The sequence below is a fragment of the Carcharhinus amblyrhynchos genome, chromosome 7, assembly GCF_965287045.1.
Source record: "Carcharhinus amblyrhynchos chromosome 7, sCarAmb.v2.hapA, whole genome shotgun sequence".
Lineage (NCBI taxonomy): Eukaryota > Metazoa > Chordata > Chondrichthyes > Carcharhiniformes > Carcharhinidae > Carcharhinus > Carcharhinus amblyrhynchos.
Window position 1 is genome coordinate 104,576,505 of NC_137330.1, and position 13,779 is coordinate 104,590,283.

At 39.5% G+C, this 13,779-nt stretch overlaps 1 protein-coding gene across 2 annotated transcripts in view; it reads left to right on the top strand.

The window, feature by feature from the left end:
* fig4a (FIG4 phosphoinositide 5-phosphatase a) overlaps positions 1–13,779 on the top strand; it is a 129,079-nt gene that overhangs the window by 58,436 nt on the left and 56,864 nt on the right. For both annotated transcript variants that reach the window (XM_080192891.1, XM_080192892.1), the window contains exons 12-14: positions 5,900–6,033; positions 7,778–7,894; positions 7,984–8,029. In XM_080192891.1, coding sequence (XP_080049017.1) covers positions 5,900–6,033; positions 7,778–7,894; positions 7,984–8,029 — 297 coding nt within the window. The remainder of the gene's footprint in view (positions 1–5,899; positions 6,034–7,777; positions 7,895–7,983; positions 8,030–13,779) is intronic.

The window sequence follows — 13,779 nt, forward strand, 5'->3', positions numbered from 1 at the left end:
GATAACAATCTTAAGTGAAATGTTTTATTTATCTTAATGGTCTCATTGTTTTGACATTGATCAGTGGTTTACAGCTTTTAGGTTGTGGCTGTAGTTTTTTTTTCAAATACTGAGCCAACAGCCAAAATCCCCATAACTATAAATATTTCTCTTGAATTCTTGCCATGAAAATTACATTGACGAGACTTAACTGAGCCAGCTCCATAAATACTGTGGCTGCAAGAATAGGCCAGAGGCTGTGAATTCTACAGTGAGTAAGTCACCACCACCTTCTCAAAGGCAATTTGGGATGGACAATAACAACGTTTCATGAAAGAACTGAAAAAAAAAACCTGGAAACACCACCATCTGCAAGTTCCCTCTAAGCCATACATTCTGACTTAGATATGTTTTACTGTTCCTTTATGGTCACTGGGTCAAAATCCTGGAACATCCTTCATAATAACACTGAAGTGTACTTTTACAATATGGGCCGAAGGAATTTAGGAATGCAGCTCACAAGCCCCTTCTCAAGGTCAAGTAGAGATGGGCAATAAATGCCTGTAACATCTACATCCATGAACAAAAACAAAATCTAGTTATCAGGAATAGTGATGGATTGAAATGGATGGAAGGTTTAAATAAAAATCTTCTCTACTGGAATTCCAAAATAAATGGCAAATTCAGAAATAATATAACATATTGTCTGGTATCTCTGGTGGGGTAGAGAATGGTGGTGTATGGAGGTAGGTTACAAATTTAGATATTCATGGGAATTGAAATAGTTGTAGCAATTCCTGTGTCTTTTATTTACAAATGTAATCCATCCAGCCTGTCCCACACAGTTGTGATGACTTGTGCGTCGCAATGCGAATACTCTCCAACCACCTGGATCCATGTAATCTTCTGGAGGATACAATGACCCAGATAAAAACCAGGCCAATTTGTGGGAAGAAAACTAGTAAATTCTTCTGTGATCCCTTACGAAATCCAAACCAGTCCACGTGATCGTGTTGACCCAGATATCTACCTCTTGTACGATTTGTTCTCTGTCTCAGCCAAACACAGGCCCAATTTGTGCTTGAAAGAATAAATTGAACCAGCATTCATCCTATGAAGCAATTGTTTGTTCCGCAAATCCATTCTCTTGGAAAAGAAATGCCTACTATCCAACCCATCTGGTTCACGAATGCCCTTTAGGAAAGGAAATCTGCTGTCCTTATCTGGTCTGCCGTACATGTGAAACAGAGTGTTGGAATCAATGGGTGCTTTTCTGGTTGGCAGTTAGTGACTAGTGGAGTGCTGCAGGGTTCGGTGCTGGGGCCTCAACTGTTTACCATTTACATAGACGATCTGGAGGAGGGGGCTGAGTGTAGAGTAACAAAATTTGCTGATGACATGAAGATGAGTGGAAAAGCAAACTGCGTGGAAGGCGCAGAAAGTCTGCAGAGTGATCTGGATAGGCTGAGTGAGTGGGCGAGGACCTGGCAGATGGAGTATAATATTAGCAAATGTGAGGTTATCCACTTTGGTAGAAATAATAGTAGGAGAGATTATTATTTAAAGGGCTACATTATTTACAGTGCAGAGGGACCTGGGGGTCCTTGTGCACAAATCGCAAAAACCCAGTCTGCAGGTTCAGCAGGTGATCTAGAAGGCAAATGGAATGTTGGCCTTTATAGCGAGGGGGATAGAATATAAAAACAGGGAGGTCTTGCTGCAACTGTACAGGGCACTGGTGAGACTGCAACTGGAGTACTGTGCACGGTTTTGGCCCCTGCATTTGCGAAAGGATATATTGGCCTTGGAGGGAGTGCAGTGCAGAGAAGGTTCACCGGGCTGATACCGGAGATGAGGGGGTTAGCTTATGAAGAGAGATTGAACAGACTGGGTCTGTTCTCATTAGAGTTTAGAAGGCTGAGGGGGGATCTTACAGAGACTTACAAGATAATGAACGGGCTAGATAGGGTAGAGGTAGAGAGATCCTTCCTGCTCAGAAAGGATGGCAGAACTAGAGGGCACAGCCTCAAAATAGGAGGGGGGGGGGGACAGTTTAGAACGGAGTTGAGGAGGAACTTCGCTCAAAGGGTGGTGAATTTCTGGAATTCTCTGCCCATTGAAGTGGTGGAGGCTACCTTGCTGAACATATTTAAGTCACGGGTAGATAGATTTCTGGTAGACAAGGGAATTAAGTGTCATGGGGAGAAAGTGGGTAAGTGGAACTGATCCACTTCAGATCTTATTGAACGGCGGGGCAGGCTCGAGGGGCTAGATGGCCTACTCCTGCTCCAATTTCTTATGTTCTTATTATGTGACTCCAGAGCACAGCAATATGGTTGAGTCTCAACTACTCTCCTAGGGCAACTAGGAATGGGCAATAAATGCTGGCTCGCCAGTGATGCCCATATCCTATGAATGAATTTAAGAAAAACCTAATTCTGCCTTTCCATAACTTGTATGCGTGGCACTTGGTCCTCCCTAACCTATCCTATTGATTGTAAGTTGATTATTTCAGAACCATCCAGTCCTTTCAGTATGTTCTAAATCTCAATAAAAATGCCTAAGTCTTTGCCTCTGAAGAAAAGCTCTGTTTATTGAGCCTCTCTGTGTAATGAGTTTTTTGGAGGTTCCCCGCTGCACCCTTTCCAATGCATTAAAATCCCCATGTGAGGTGACCAGATCTGGATACCTTATTCCAACCTTGCGTAAGCAAAGTCTTGTACAATTGAAAAGTAACATTCTCTTTTACGTAGTGATTTGTTTTGTGAATGTACCCTGGAACCTAATTCACTTTAGCTATTGCTTGACAGCATTGACAGCCTTAAAAGCAATCAATGTACTGAAGCATCAACATCTTTTTTTCTTTTGCTTTTCCTCTATTGGATGGATGAATGTTTAGTATTTGACTTTACTAAATGATAATGCTAGCCATTTCTGAACTTCACAGGCCAAGTCTCCCAGCAGGTAAAGATCTGTTTGTCGAGTTTAGCATCATCTCCAATCCTAATTCTCATATATCTCTTTATTTTAACCCTCATCTCATATACCTAGATTTTGTCATACGCCGGTAGAACAAAAACCCTTACCACGTTTTAAAAATATGTTGTTCTGCACTTGAGATGCTTAGCCTATAGACCTACAAGTTAAGAGATGGAAAGCCGTATTAAAATGTCTAGTTCTTTTTCTGTTGGCACAGACACAATGGGCTGAATCACCTGCTATGCTGTAAACCTTCAATATTATCAAACATATTGGAAAACTTTACAGTCCCATCTAGTTTGCATTATCTATTAGCTGTATCTACATTTGTGAAATCGGAGGATGGAAGAAAGAGAAGAAATCAATTGTGCATTGATTAATAGTTAACCTCAAGTAATTGATGTTAGTTATTTTGTTAAAAGGATTTGAAACTGTCACGTTCAGTTGACTATACTGACTGTTAATTGAGGTAATGCATGAAAAAGAATGTTGACCTCCATAGTGCTTTCTCCTAAGTTGAAAGGTGGGTTTACCTGTAGATAACCAGACTAAAATACAAAACATTGTAAGGACGAGCTTTGATAAACAGGCGGTTAGAAAAATAGCTGTAATTGACCACCTTGGAGTTATTGTGGCTGGCAAAGAAAGGAGTGCACAATATGTAAAAAGTTTAAGAAATTGTTGGGAGATCAGCTGTTATACTTATTGATATATGGCACATTACTCCAAATGAATAAAAACGCTTACACTTACAGCTAATAAAAATACTGGTGTCGCAGAAGCATGAAAGTAAGCAGAAGATGGTCAGGAGCAAAAGTGTATGTCTTTTTGAAAATATGGAGTGTTATGTAGAGAAATAGCTTTAATATTATGGATTATTAATGGATGCAGGTGGGATGACTATAATTGTAGAAGGTGGGTAACCATTTCAAGGATAGGAAAACGGTCAGACAGTTATGTAGTGTGTGAATGAAGGTTTGTTGTGTGACTAAGATGCGCCTTCCTCTCCGGTCCCCTCAAACTGTAATACTACATTCTGCATTCTCTTATTTCCTTTATGAATGGTATGCTTTGTCTGTATAGTGTGCAAGAAACAATGCTTTTCACTGTATGCTAATACGTGTGATGTAATGAACCTTTTAGTAGACACTGCAGTGGTTTGTGCAAAATAAGTACAAAACCAGGCAATATTTTCATCAATAATATTTCCAGCAGAATTCTTGTTTTGGGCAAAAAGTTAATTTGGTGACTATACTTAACTGAATAAACTGATTTTTTTTCATCTTTTAGTGAATTTTCATATTATAATTACTTATTTTTAAGTTCTCCATTAATACTTTTGGAGAAACATTGTTCCTGGAATGATGAGCATACAATCTTGGTTAAATTGTTGAGAAATCAAAATTGCTGGCATGTGTCACTGGACGAGTTGTAATGCTCAAAGTACAACCTGACTTCTTGTACTCGTGATTACACAGGGATATCTATCATACAATTTAATACTGCGTGCAATTAGAATGGAAGAGAGAAAAAGTTATATATGCCTGTAGAGAAGATTAACTACAGAGTTGACTAAAACTAAATCAGGATTGCTGGATCATTCATTAGACTGGGAGGAAAATTGTGGCATGCTCACTCAGTGGTTCCTATGATGTGGAGATGCTGGCGTTGGACTGGGGTGTGCACAGTAAGATGCCTCAGAACACCAGGTTAAAATCCAACAGGTTTATTTGGTATCCTGAGCTTTCAGAGTGCTGCTGCTTCACTGGGTGAGTCTGTTGACTGTTCCGATTCATTGGCTGTCTCACTGGGTTCACTGTTGGCCTCTTGGGGTTTGTGGAAGAACTAGAGCCTCATTTGCCTGATGAATTCCTCTGTGTCTGCCGCGAGACTGATGGAGTCCATTTTGGTGGGGAGACAGAAATTGAGCACTCGGCTAAGAGCTTCAATTTTGTTTGGCTGAAGGGTGTATCCCGACAAATTGACAATGGACTTCCCCGAAATGGTACTCTCTTCTACTGTGGTATCGGGGGAGGCTTGGTTTCTGCTACTGGTGGAGATGCTGAGTTTCTCAAGTTTTCTGTTCTTGGTATAATGTAGATGGCGTAGTTCTGCTGTCTCGTCTGCTTGACTGTCTCTCTCAGCTGGTCTGCTGCGTCATGAGCACGTTGAGAATATGGACTCTTTCTTGGTTTCCAGCTTGCGGTATCTACTGTAGAGCTGGTGTATGAGATGGTTGAGTGTGAGAGAGGTACAACGGCAAAGTCTCTCAGCGTAGTCTGTGTTACAGTTCGACTTGAGTGGGTTCATGATCTGTGGTCCTTTCGGGATCTTGTCTGCTTTCTTGCATCTTTGTAGCAACTTGATGTCTGTCAATATGCGCAATCTTCTTGGAGACCCTGTCCACTCTGCTGGCGATTTGCGGTGTCGGTGGTAGCCATGATGTGGAGGTGCTGGCATTGGACTGGGGTGGGCACAGAAAGAAGTCTCTCAACACCAAGTTAAAGTCCACAGGTTTATTTGGTAGCATGAGCTTTGAGAGTGCTGCTCGGAACAGTGCTCTGAAAGCTCGTGATACCAAATAAACCTGTTGGATTTTAACCTGGTGTTGTGAGACTTCTTACTGTATTCATTGATACAGCACAATTTCTTCAACTTTATGCAAGTACTAAAGTCAGAGATGTGAAACACTCAGAAGCGCTCTGTTCTCCTCTGTGCGATTTTTGTTTTCAGAAAAATGGACGCTTACAATCAGCTATTAGAGGCTAAAACATTGCATGATTTTGTGAATTACCAATTAATTCAAATTTTTAAAAATTCTTTACTTGCAAATAATTTTAAAACAATTTTCATAATTGATTTTGTAAATGCCCTTAAATTTTAGCATTTTGATTTATCTTGTATACAATTTTGTAACTTTCAAAGTACTCTTTTTTTTCAGAAACGTGAAAAAAGAAAACATGAGAGGATTTTGAGTGAAGCACTGCTCTCTGCCATTACATACCTGAACCAGTTTCTACCACCAGAATATGCCATTCATTACATTGCATGGGACATGGCCAAATACACAAAAAGGTGAGATATTTACTGTAATTCTGATTGGGAATCAGACAAAAATAGTTTTAAATCATTTCAAGTCTCTGAGTTTCTGATCAAACTGTTTAATCTTGCTTGTCTTGGCAAATTCTGCTTTTTTTTAGTATATCATCAGAATAACTACTTTTGTACTCCTTAAGTATGTGCAATTTAATATATTATATAGTGCTTATAGCTTTTTTGTGATGTAGTATTATTTAGTCACTGAATCTTGGATTTAAATTTAACCAAAGTGACTTTCACTTCCTCTGTCTGCCACTTTGATAGTCCTACATCAAGAATACTTGGCAAGGAAACATTATTTATTGTTATCTTAGACTTCAGTTGCACTGTTTAAAATTGAGGGCTTTTTGTGCCAAAACTCTGACACTCACTAGGTGACACTTAGCAGCAACCCTGAGTCTCAAAAATTGAAAAATGTTCTATTTTCCATGGAGCACAAACATTTACTAAAATATAACCCTATGTTGATCAAGTGGTTATAGCCAGAGCTGAAAGAGAACTCAATAAAATAGTCTGATGTTGTACTATATTTTGCTTTGCCAGCTTTAATTTTAAATGATTACATAAGATCTCCAGGTAGTACTATTGCTTGCATCCTTTAATGATTTCTGTACTTGACTTTTTTTTTAATCTTATCAATTTGCCTTGATTATAATGAGTTGAATGTGGTAATAAGTGGGATTCTGAACATGACCATTGTCCATCAGTTGTCTGAAAACATCATGTTCAACACATTGCAGACTAAAATAACTACTTATATTCATAAATTAATTCAAGTTTTGTATTTAATTAAATGCAAAAGTTGAATTTATTTTCAAACTAAGTAGTTATATAGAAGCAGAAAAACACAGCAAACAAATTAGTAGTAAAATATTTGATGAGCAAAGATGAAGCAGACAAAATTGTCATGGGTCTTTTCAAAATCCAAATTGTCTCTGCAAAACCAAGCTGTCCTGCCAAATCTTTACACACGTATATAAATAACATGCATCACGCTCTACTACAGTTGTTTACTGATGCCTTTCTTTGGATAATAACTAGCATGCATCAACATCCATATTCAAATAGCAATCTGTAGGTGCTATTATTTTATGAATACAGCAAGTCTGACACTTTGGGGATTGCGCTTCTCCCTTCCTTCCCCTCTTCCAGTCTTCCTACCCGGTTTCATTTTTTAAAGGGTATTTAATTGTTGTGGATCTGATGTCCCATGTAGGCCAGACCAGATAAGGATGGCAGATTCTCTCCCTTAACAGAACCAGGTATGTTTTGAGAACAATCGACAGTTATTTTTATTGAATTAAAATTTCACCTTCTGCCATGGTGGAATTTGAACCAGTTCCCAGAACATTGCACTGGATCTCTGTAACAATAACACTACGCCACTACTTCCCATAATGTATTGTTTGCAGAAATTTTCACATTTTCCTTCACTGACAAGGCAGGTACCTATTCTCAACTACAGCAAATTGAAGTCGCATAATTGCTTATATATAAAATCCCATCAAAAAAATCATATATTACAGAAATGTTCCTCTGTGGAAGACTGAGTTCTGTTTCTATGATGGATACTGTAGAATAACATTTTCTGCGAACTATATAAACCCCTTGATGAAGAAAAATTATTATTAAAAATAGGTATTCTTCATCCTTGAAGGTATAATTAGTGCTGTTGTTTTATAGGTAACTACAGCTTTCAAACAATTATGTCTTTTTTTAGTAAATTGTGCAATGTCTTGGATCGGCTGAGCATAATTGCAGAAGATGTTGTGAAAAGAACAGGCTTTTTTGTAAATCGACCTGATTTTTATCGTAACACCTTACGGCCAGGTGAAAGGTAAGACTAAATGCAAAGCAAATTGAAATGTTAGAAGCTGTTTTACTCTCTCTCTCTCTCTCTCTCACTCATATTTTTCTTTCTTGTAGATGGGATGAACTTGGTGGATGTATTCACAATACTTGTCGCTTACAGGTAATAAAAGGAATTGTAATATAATATTTATAATGTGACATCACAAAAGTAGGAGCAATAAGTTGCAGTTGGAACCATTCTGAAGGAGAGACATTGGATTCAACTGTTTTTCTATCTTATGCTGCCAGACCTGAGTTTTTCCAGCACATTTTTTTTATTATCACAAAAAAAAGCCTAATCACGAGCATGGAATATTTATGAATAAAGGCAAGGTGAACTTTCATCATTATGCAGCACACTTCCTCAATATAGCTCTAGTTAATTGTTTTACAGCATCAAGTTACTTCAGCCAGCCAGTTTTAGTCATTTGGTTCATTATATTGCCTAACATTGTATTGATGATTGTGTAGAGAATCAAGAATGTTCAATGCTATTTTTAAAATCTATTAATGATGTGTGCAACATAAGAAAACTGTTGTAAATAACATGTTTTTTGAAACTGTATAAGTTACTTAACTTGAGAAGTGAGTGAAAGATCGTGCAGTTGCCACAGTTAGATAAAGTGAGAAACCATTTCTGCAGCAATCATTAACAAATTCAATCAAGGTTATAATTTTGTCCAAAAAACTGAAGACGGTTGAAAACTTTGGATTTTTCTGGGTGGTTAGGTCAAGAGACTGGAGATTATCAATGGATAGGATTTTGTTCTGTAAATTCAGGTTACAAAGAAATGATTGAACAGGGAGGGATATGTCAATCTGAGATGAGGTTAACTCAGTTGACTGGATAGCTAGCAGGTGGTTTAGGGTAACACTAGCAGCGAAGAGCCTGATCCCCGTTCCAGTTGAGGTAGACATAGGGCTTGCCGTTTGCCGTACCCTGTGGTATATGTCATAGGCTGTGGGTGGCAGCCATCAAATAATCAAAGGTGTTACTTGTAGAAGGGGAAGGTGGCTGAACATTTAAAGTATGATTTTAAAGAATCATAATTGAACACTTGCTTCATTGTGCTGTCCTCTGCACTTTGACGCCGGGATGATTTTAGTGCTGGGCTTTAACTGTTGAGCCACCAGTCAACCCACAGCTTGCAATGGGTGGGATTCAGCACCTGACTGTTCAACAAAACCAGAATGTCTGATGTTGGGTGGCCGCAGGCCAGAAATGAAGGAGAATTATAGGCCGATCAGCCTTAATTCAGTGGTCGGTAAGTTAACAGAAAAGGTCCTGAAGGATAGGATTTATGACCATTTGGAAAGATGCAGCTTAATCCGGGATAGTCAACACGGATTCGTGAAGGTAAGTCCTGCCTCTCAAATTTGATTGAATTCTTTGAGGAGGTAACTAAGTGTGTGGATGAAGGTAGAGTAGTTGATATCATATTCATGGATTTTAGTAAGGCGTTTGATAAGGTTCCCCATGGTTGGCTCATTGAAGAAAGTAAGGTGGTGTGAGATAGAGGAAAATTTGGCTGATTGGATAACTAACTGGCTATCTCAGAAGACAGAGGGTGGCAGTGGATGGAAAATTTTCAGACTGGAGACCAGTTACCAGTGGTGTACTACAGGGATCAGTGCTGGGTCCTCTGCTATTTGTGATTTTTATTAATGACTTGGAGGAGAGGGCTGAAAGGTGGATTAGTAAATTTGCTGATGACACCAAGATTGGTGGAATAGTAGATGAGGTAGCGGGCTCTTGTAGACTGCAAAGAGACATTGATAGGATGCAGAGCTGGGCTGAAAAATGGTAGATGGAGTTTAACCCTGATAAGTGCGAGATGATTCATTTTGATAGGACAAATTTGAATGCTGATTTCAGGGTCAACAGCAGGGTTCTGAGGAATGTGGGGAAATGGAGCGATCTTGGGGTTCATATCCCCAGATCTCTGAAGGTTGCCACTCAAGTGGATAAAGCAGTGTAGAAGGCCTATAGTGTGTCAGCGTTTATTAACGGGGTGGGGGGGGGGTGGGCGGTTGAGTTTAAGAACCGTGGAGTTATGTTGCAACTGTACAGGATCTTGATGAAACCACATTTGGAATATTGTGTGCAGTTCTGCACACTAAGAAGAATGTGGAAGCATTGGAGAGAGTGCAGAGGAGATTTACCAGGATGCTGCCTGGTTTGGAGGTTAGGTCTTATGAGGAAAGGTTGAGGGAGCTAGGTCTTTTCTCTTTATAGTGGAGGAGGATAAGAGGCGACTTAATAGAGCTTTATAAATGATGAGGGGGATAGACAGATTGGACATTCAGAGATTATTTCCTCGGGTGGATGTAGCTGTTACAAGGGGCATAGCTATAAAGTTCATGGCGGGAGATATAGGAGGGATGTCCGAGGTAGGCTCTTTACTCAGAGTGATTGGGGTGTGGAATGACTGCCTGCTGTGATAATGGAGTCGGACACTTTAGGAACTTTCAAGCGGTTATTGGATAGACAAATGGAGCACACCAGAATGATAGGGAGTGGGATAGCTTGATCTTGGTTTTGGACAAAGCTCGGCATAACATTGAGGGCCAAAGAGCCTGTACTGTTCTATGTTTCTATGTAATTCCCTGTTAGTAATCTACAACTCAGGAAGGAGATTTCAGGTGTATTTCATGTTTAGGAATCTGGAAAGCATGGGCTAAAGAAAGCCTAACCACCTGACCCCACAAAAAAAGCTTCTAAAAAAAAAGCCAAAGCCCGTTTGAGTTTTTTCTGGTGCCACATCCTCCTCCTCCTGTTTTCGCCTTGTGGTAAAGCTTCCGCACTCAGGCCAGCAGTGAAAGTTGCAGTCTGACCTAGGCACATGCCCATGCCACCTGTTCAGAGTAAAACTCAGCAGCAATAACCATGTGGGACATCAGTAAACAAGTCTTCTGGCAGTTTTCATTGCTGTCTCTATCTTCTCCAGGCGTTGAATTAAAAATCATGTCGTTAATCTTTGTTTTTCCCCATCAACATGGACTTTTAAAATTGTATATGATTAAATTTCCATTGGGAAATTTCTCTCTATCTGCACAATTTCCTCTATCTGTTTTTATGTTTTGTTCAAACTATACTAAAATACTATAAATCTGTTTATGGTCAACTTAAGGATCTATCCTCCTTGATCTCACGTTTTTGTGAATGAAATCTAAACTGGGCAGCAACCCTTAAGGAAACATTTTTTGTAACTGAATGCAAAGTCAGCTTGGTTTAACACACCAAAGTCCTTTGATCTCTATTTAAGTAGGTTGTAGAATAATATAGGTTTCATTTGGGAATTCCCATCAGACAGGTGTCAAAGAAGATAACAGACATGAGTTGATTCTTTATGACTGATGTCCTTTGTAAGAGTCTTCTGGTAGGACAGACAACTGTTACTGAATAGATTGCCTATTAAGTTATTAAAAATGTGATTTGACAGCTGCATTCTCTGAAGCTTTCTCATGGATTATGTAATGGTGGTCAATTTGGCTATTCATTTCATTCAACCATTTGGCTTTCTGTCACAACAGAATTCCATAGTGGCAACAGCTCTTATGGCTTATATCAGTTAAAAGGCATTTTTTCAGTGTTTCGTTGTAATAGTCTCCAAGAGAAAATAAATGTGCCTATGAAAGCAGTAACATTTTCTAACCAATCTGTTCTCTTTCTCCACTAATTTGTTCTTAACAGTGGTAAATAAATGGCAAATGTAATTCAGTTCGGTTGAATGTGAGCTGGTTCATATTGATAAGAGGAATAAGAAAAATAAAAAACTCAAGTTTTTTATTTTTCCTTGAAAAATGAAAAACTGAGTAGAGAAGCAAAGGTTTTGAAATATAGATCCTAAATTCTACAAATAGCAGTACTGGTTGATATGGCCTCAATGAGTACAAAAAAAGTATTGGGCCCTTTTCTAAAAGAATAGAGTACAAAAGATGGGAGTTAATGAATGGTTGTTCAGAAACTATTTCCACTCATAGTTGAGCCCAGAATGAGAGTGCACAAATGTAAAATGGCCATTAAGTGATTAAATGGGGACTTTCTGTAGCGTGGTGAGAATGGAAAACCTAATGTCAAACTGAGTAATTAAAACAAACGTGGTAGATGCGTATAGAGGCAAACAGGGTAGTTTTGGAACAAGTAATTGGAATGGGCAGAAACTGATATATCAAGCATGAACACTGAATTGATTAATTGGGGTGAATGATCTGTTCCTGTGCTCAATTCTGAATGTCATGATGTGGAGATGCCGGTGTTGGTCTGGGGTAAACACAGTAAGAAGTCTCTCAACACCAGGTTGAAGTCCAACAGATTTATTTGGTAGCAAGTGCCACTAGCTTTCGGAGCACTGCTCCTTTGTTAGGTGAGTGGGAGATCTATTCACAAACGGGCCATAAGCAAGAGATTGATAGCCAGGTTCCGCACACATGGGGACGGCCTCAATTGGGATCTTGGGTTCATGTCACACTATCTGTAAGCTCCACAACTTGCCTGGACTAGCAAAACCTCACTAACTGTCCTGTCTAGTGACAATACACATCTCTTTAATCTGGGCTTAATGCTCTCTCCACTCACATTGTCTGTACCTTTTTAAGACTTGATTAGCTGTAAAGACTCACATTCCAATCATTATTCAGTAAATTGAGTTTGTGTCTTTATATGTCTTGTTTGTGAACAGATGTCCCACTCACCTGATGAAGCAGCGCTCTGAAAGATAGTGGTGTTTGCTACCAAATAAACCTGTTGGACTTTAACCTGGTGTTGTGAAACTTCTTACTCAATTCTGAACACCATGGTTGGGATTCTTCCAAAAAAATTCTAAGTTCCCAATATGTGGGAAAATGTAAGTAAATCCCACTTGTTTTTCAGCAAAAAACAGGGAGGGAGGGATGCTATTCCCACCCGAGAAGCTGGCAACAGAGCACTAAGCAGGCCATTGCACCTATGTTGATCTGTCAGAGAGGAGACCAATGCATGCGCAGTGACCCCACATTGGCTTCAGGTCGCTGGCCAGCCTAATTGCTTGTCAGCTCCGCAACCTCCCATCACTTGCCTTCCAACAGCCCCCACGCCCACTGATCGCTGGTCTCTCGGACTTCCCCCGGCCAGTCCCAATCACCCCCATCCCTGACAGTCTCCTCTTAAATCCCGAACCTGCTAATCAGATGCAAATATCAATTTCCATATTTTAAATCAGCTCTGTGCCAGAAATCGATTATGCTGGCAAACTTAGTCTTGGACACTCTGAGGCCGTGGCACCCAGCGGGAAGCCCGCAAAACAGCCCCCACTGATGTCTGCCAGCCATCTTGAATTGGAGGGAATGCAGCATATGATATTTGGATTCCAAGGGTTATATTACAAATTAAGATTGGGAAAAGTAGTTATTAACTGTAGTTTAGATAGTTAAATGGGATTTGACCATACTCCTCAAGATATGAGGAGGAACAGAGAGAAACTGTTCTCGCTGATTGAGGACTCTGGTATTTGAGGGCATAACCTAACAATTACAAGCTGCCTTTCTGGAGTAAAGTTAGGAAATTGCAGAGGACGATAGCAGTTTGGAATTCTCTTCCACAAACGGTCATGCTTGGTCAATTAATTTTAAATCAGATATTTGATAATCAAAGACCTTAAAGAAAATGGAACAAAGAGTGGATGTATAATTAGATCAGAGACCATCCACTGTTTAGTTTGAAGCCCTCTCTATAGTCTTATGAATGTGATTCGCTAGTACTCTGGTCCCAGAACATTCAGGTGATGGCCTTCCCTATGGTTTAGTTCTCTCTCTCTCTCTCTCTCTCTCTCTCTCTCTCTCTCCAATACCCTATGAATTGAAACCTATTTCTTCCACATCAATGTTTGAGAT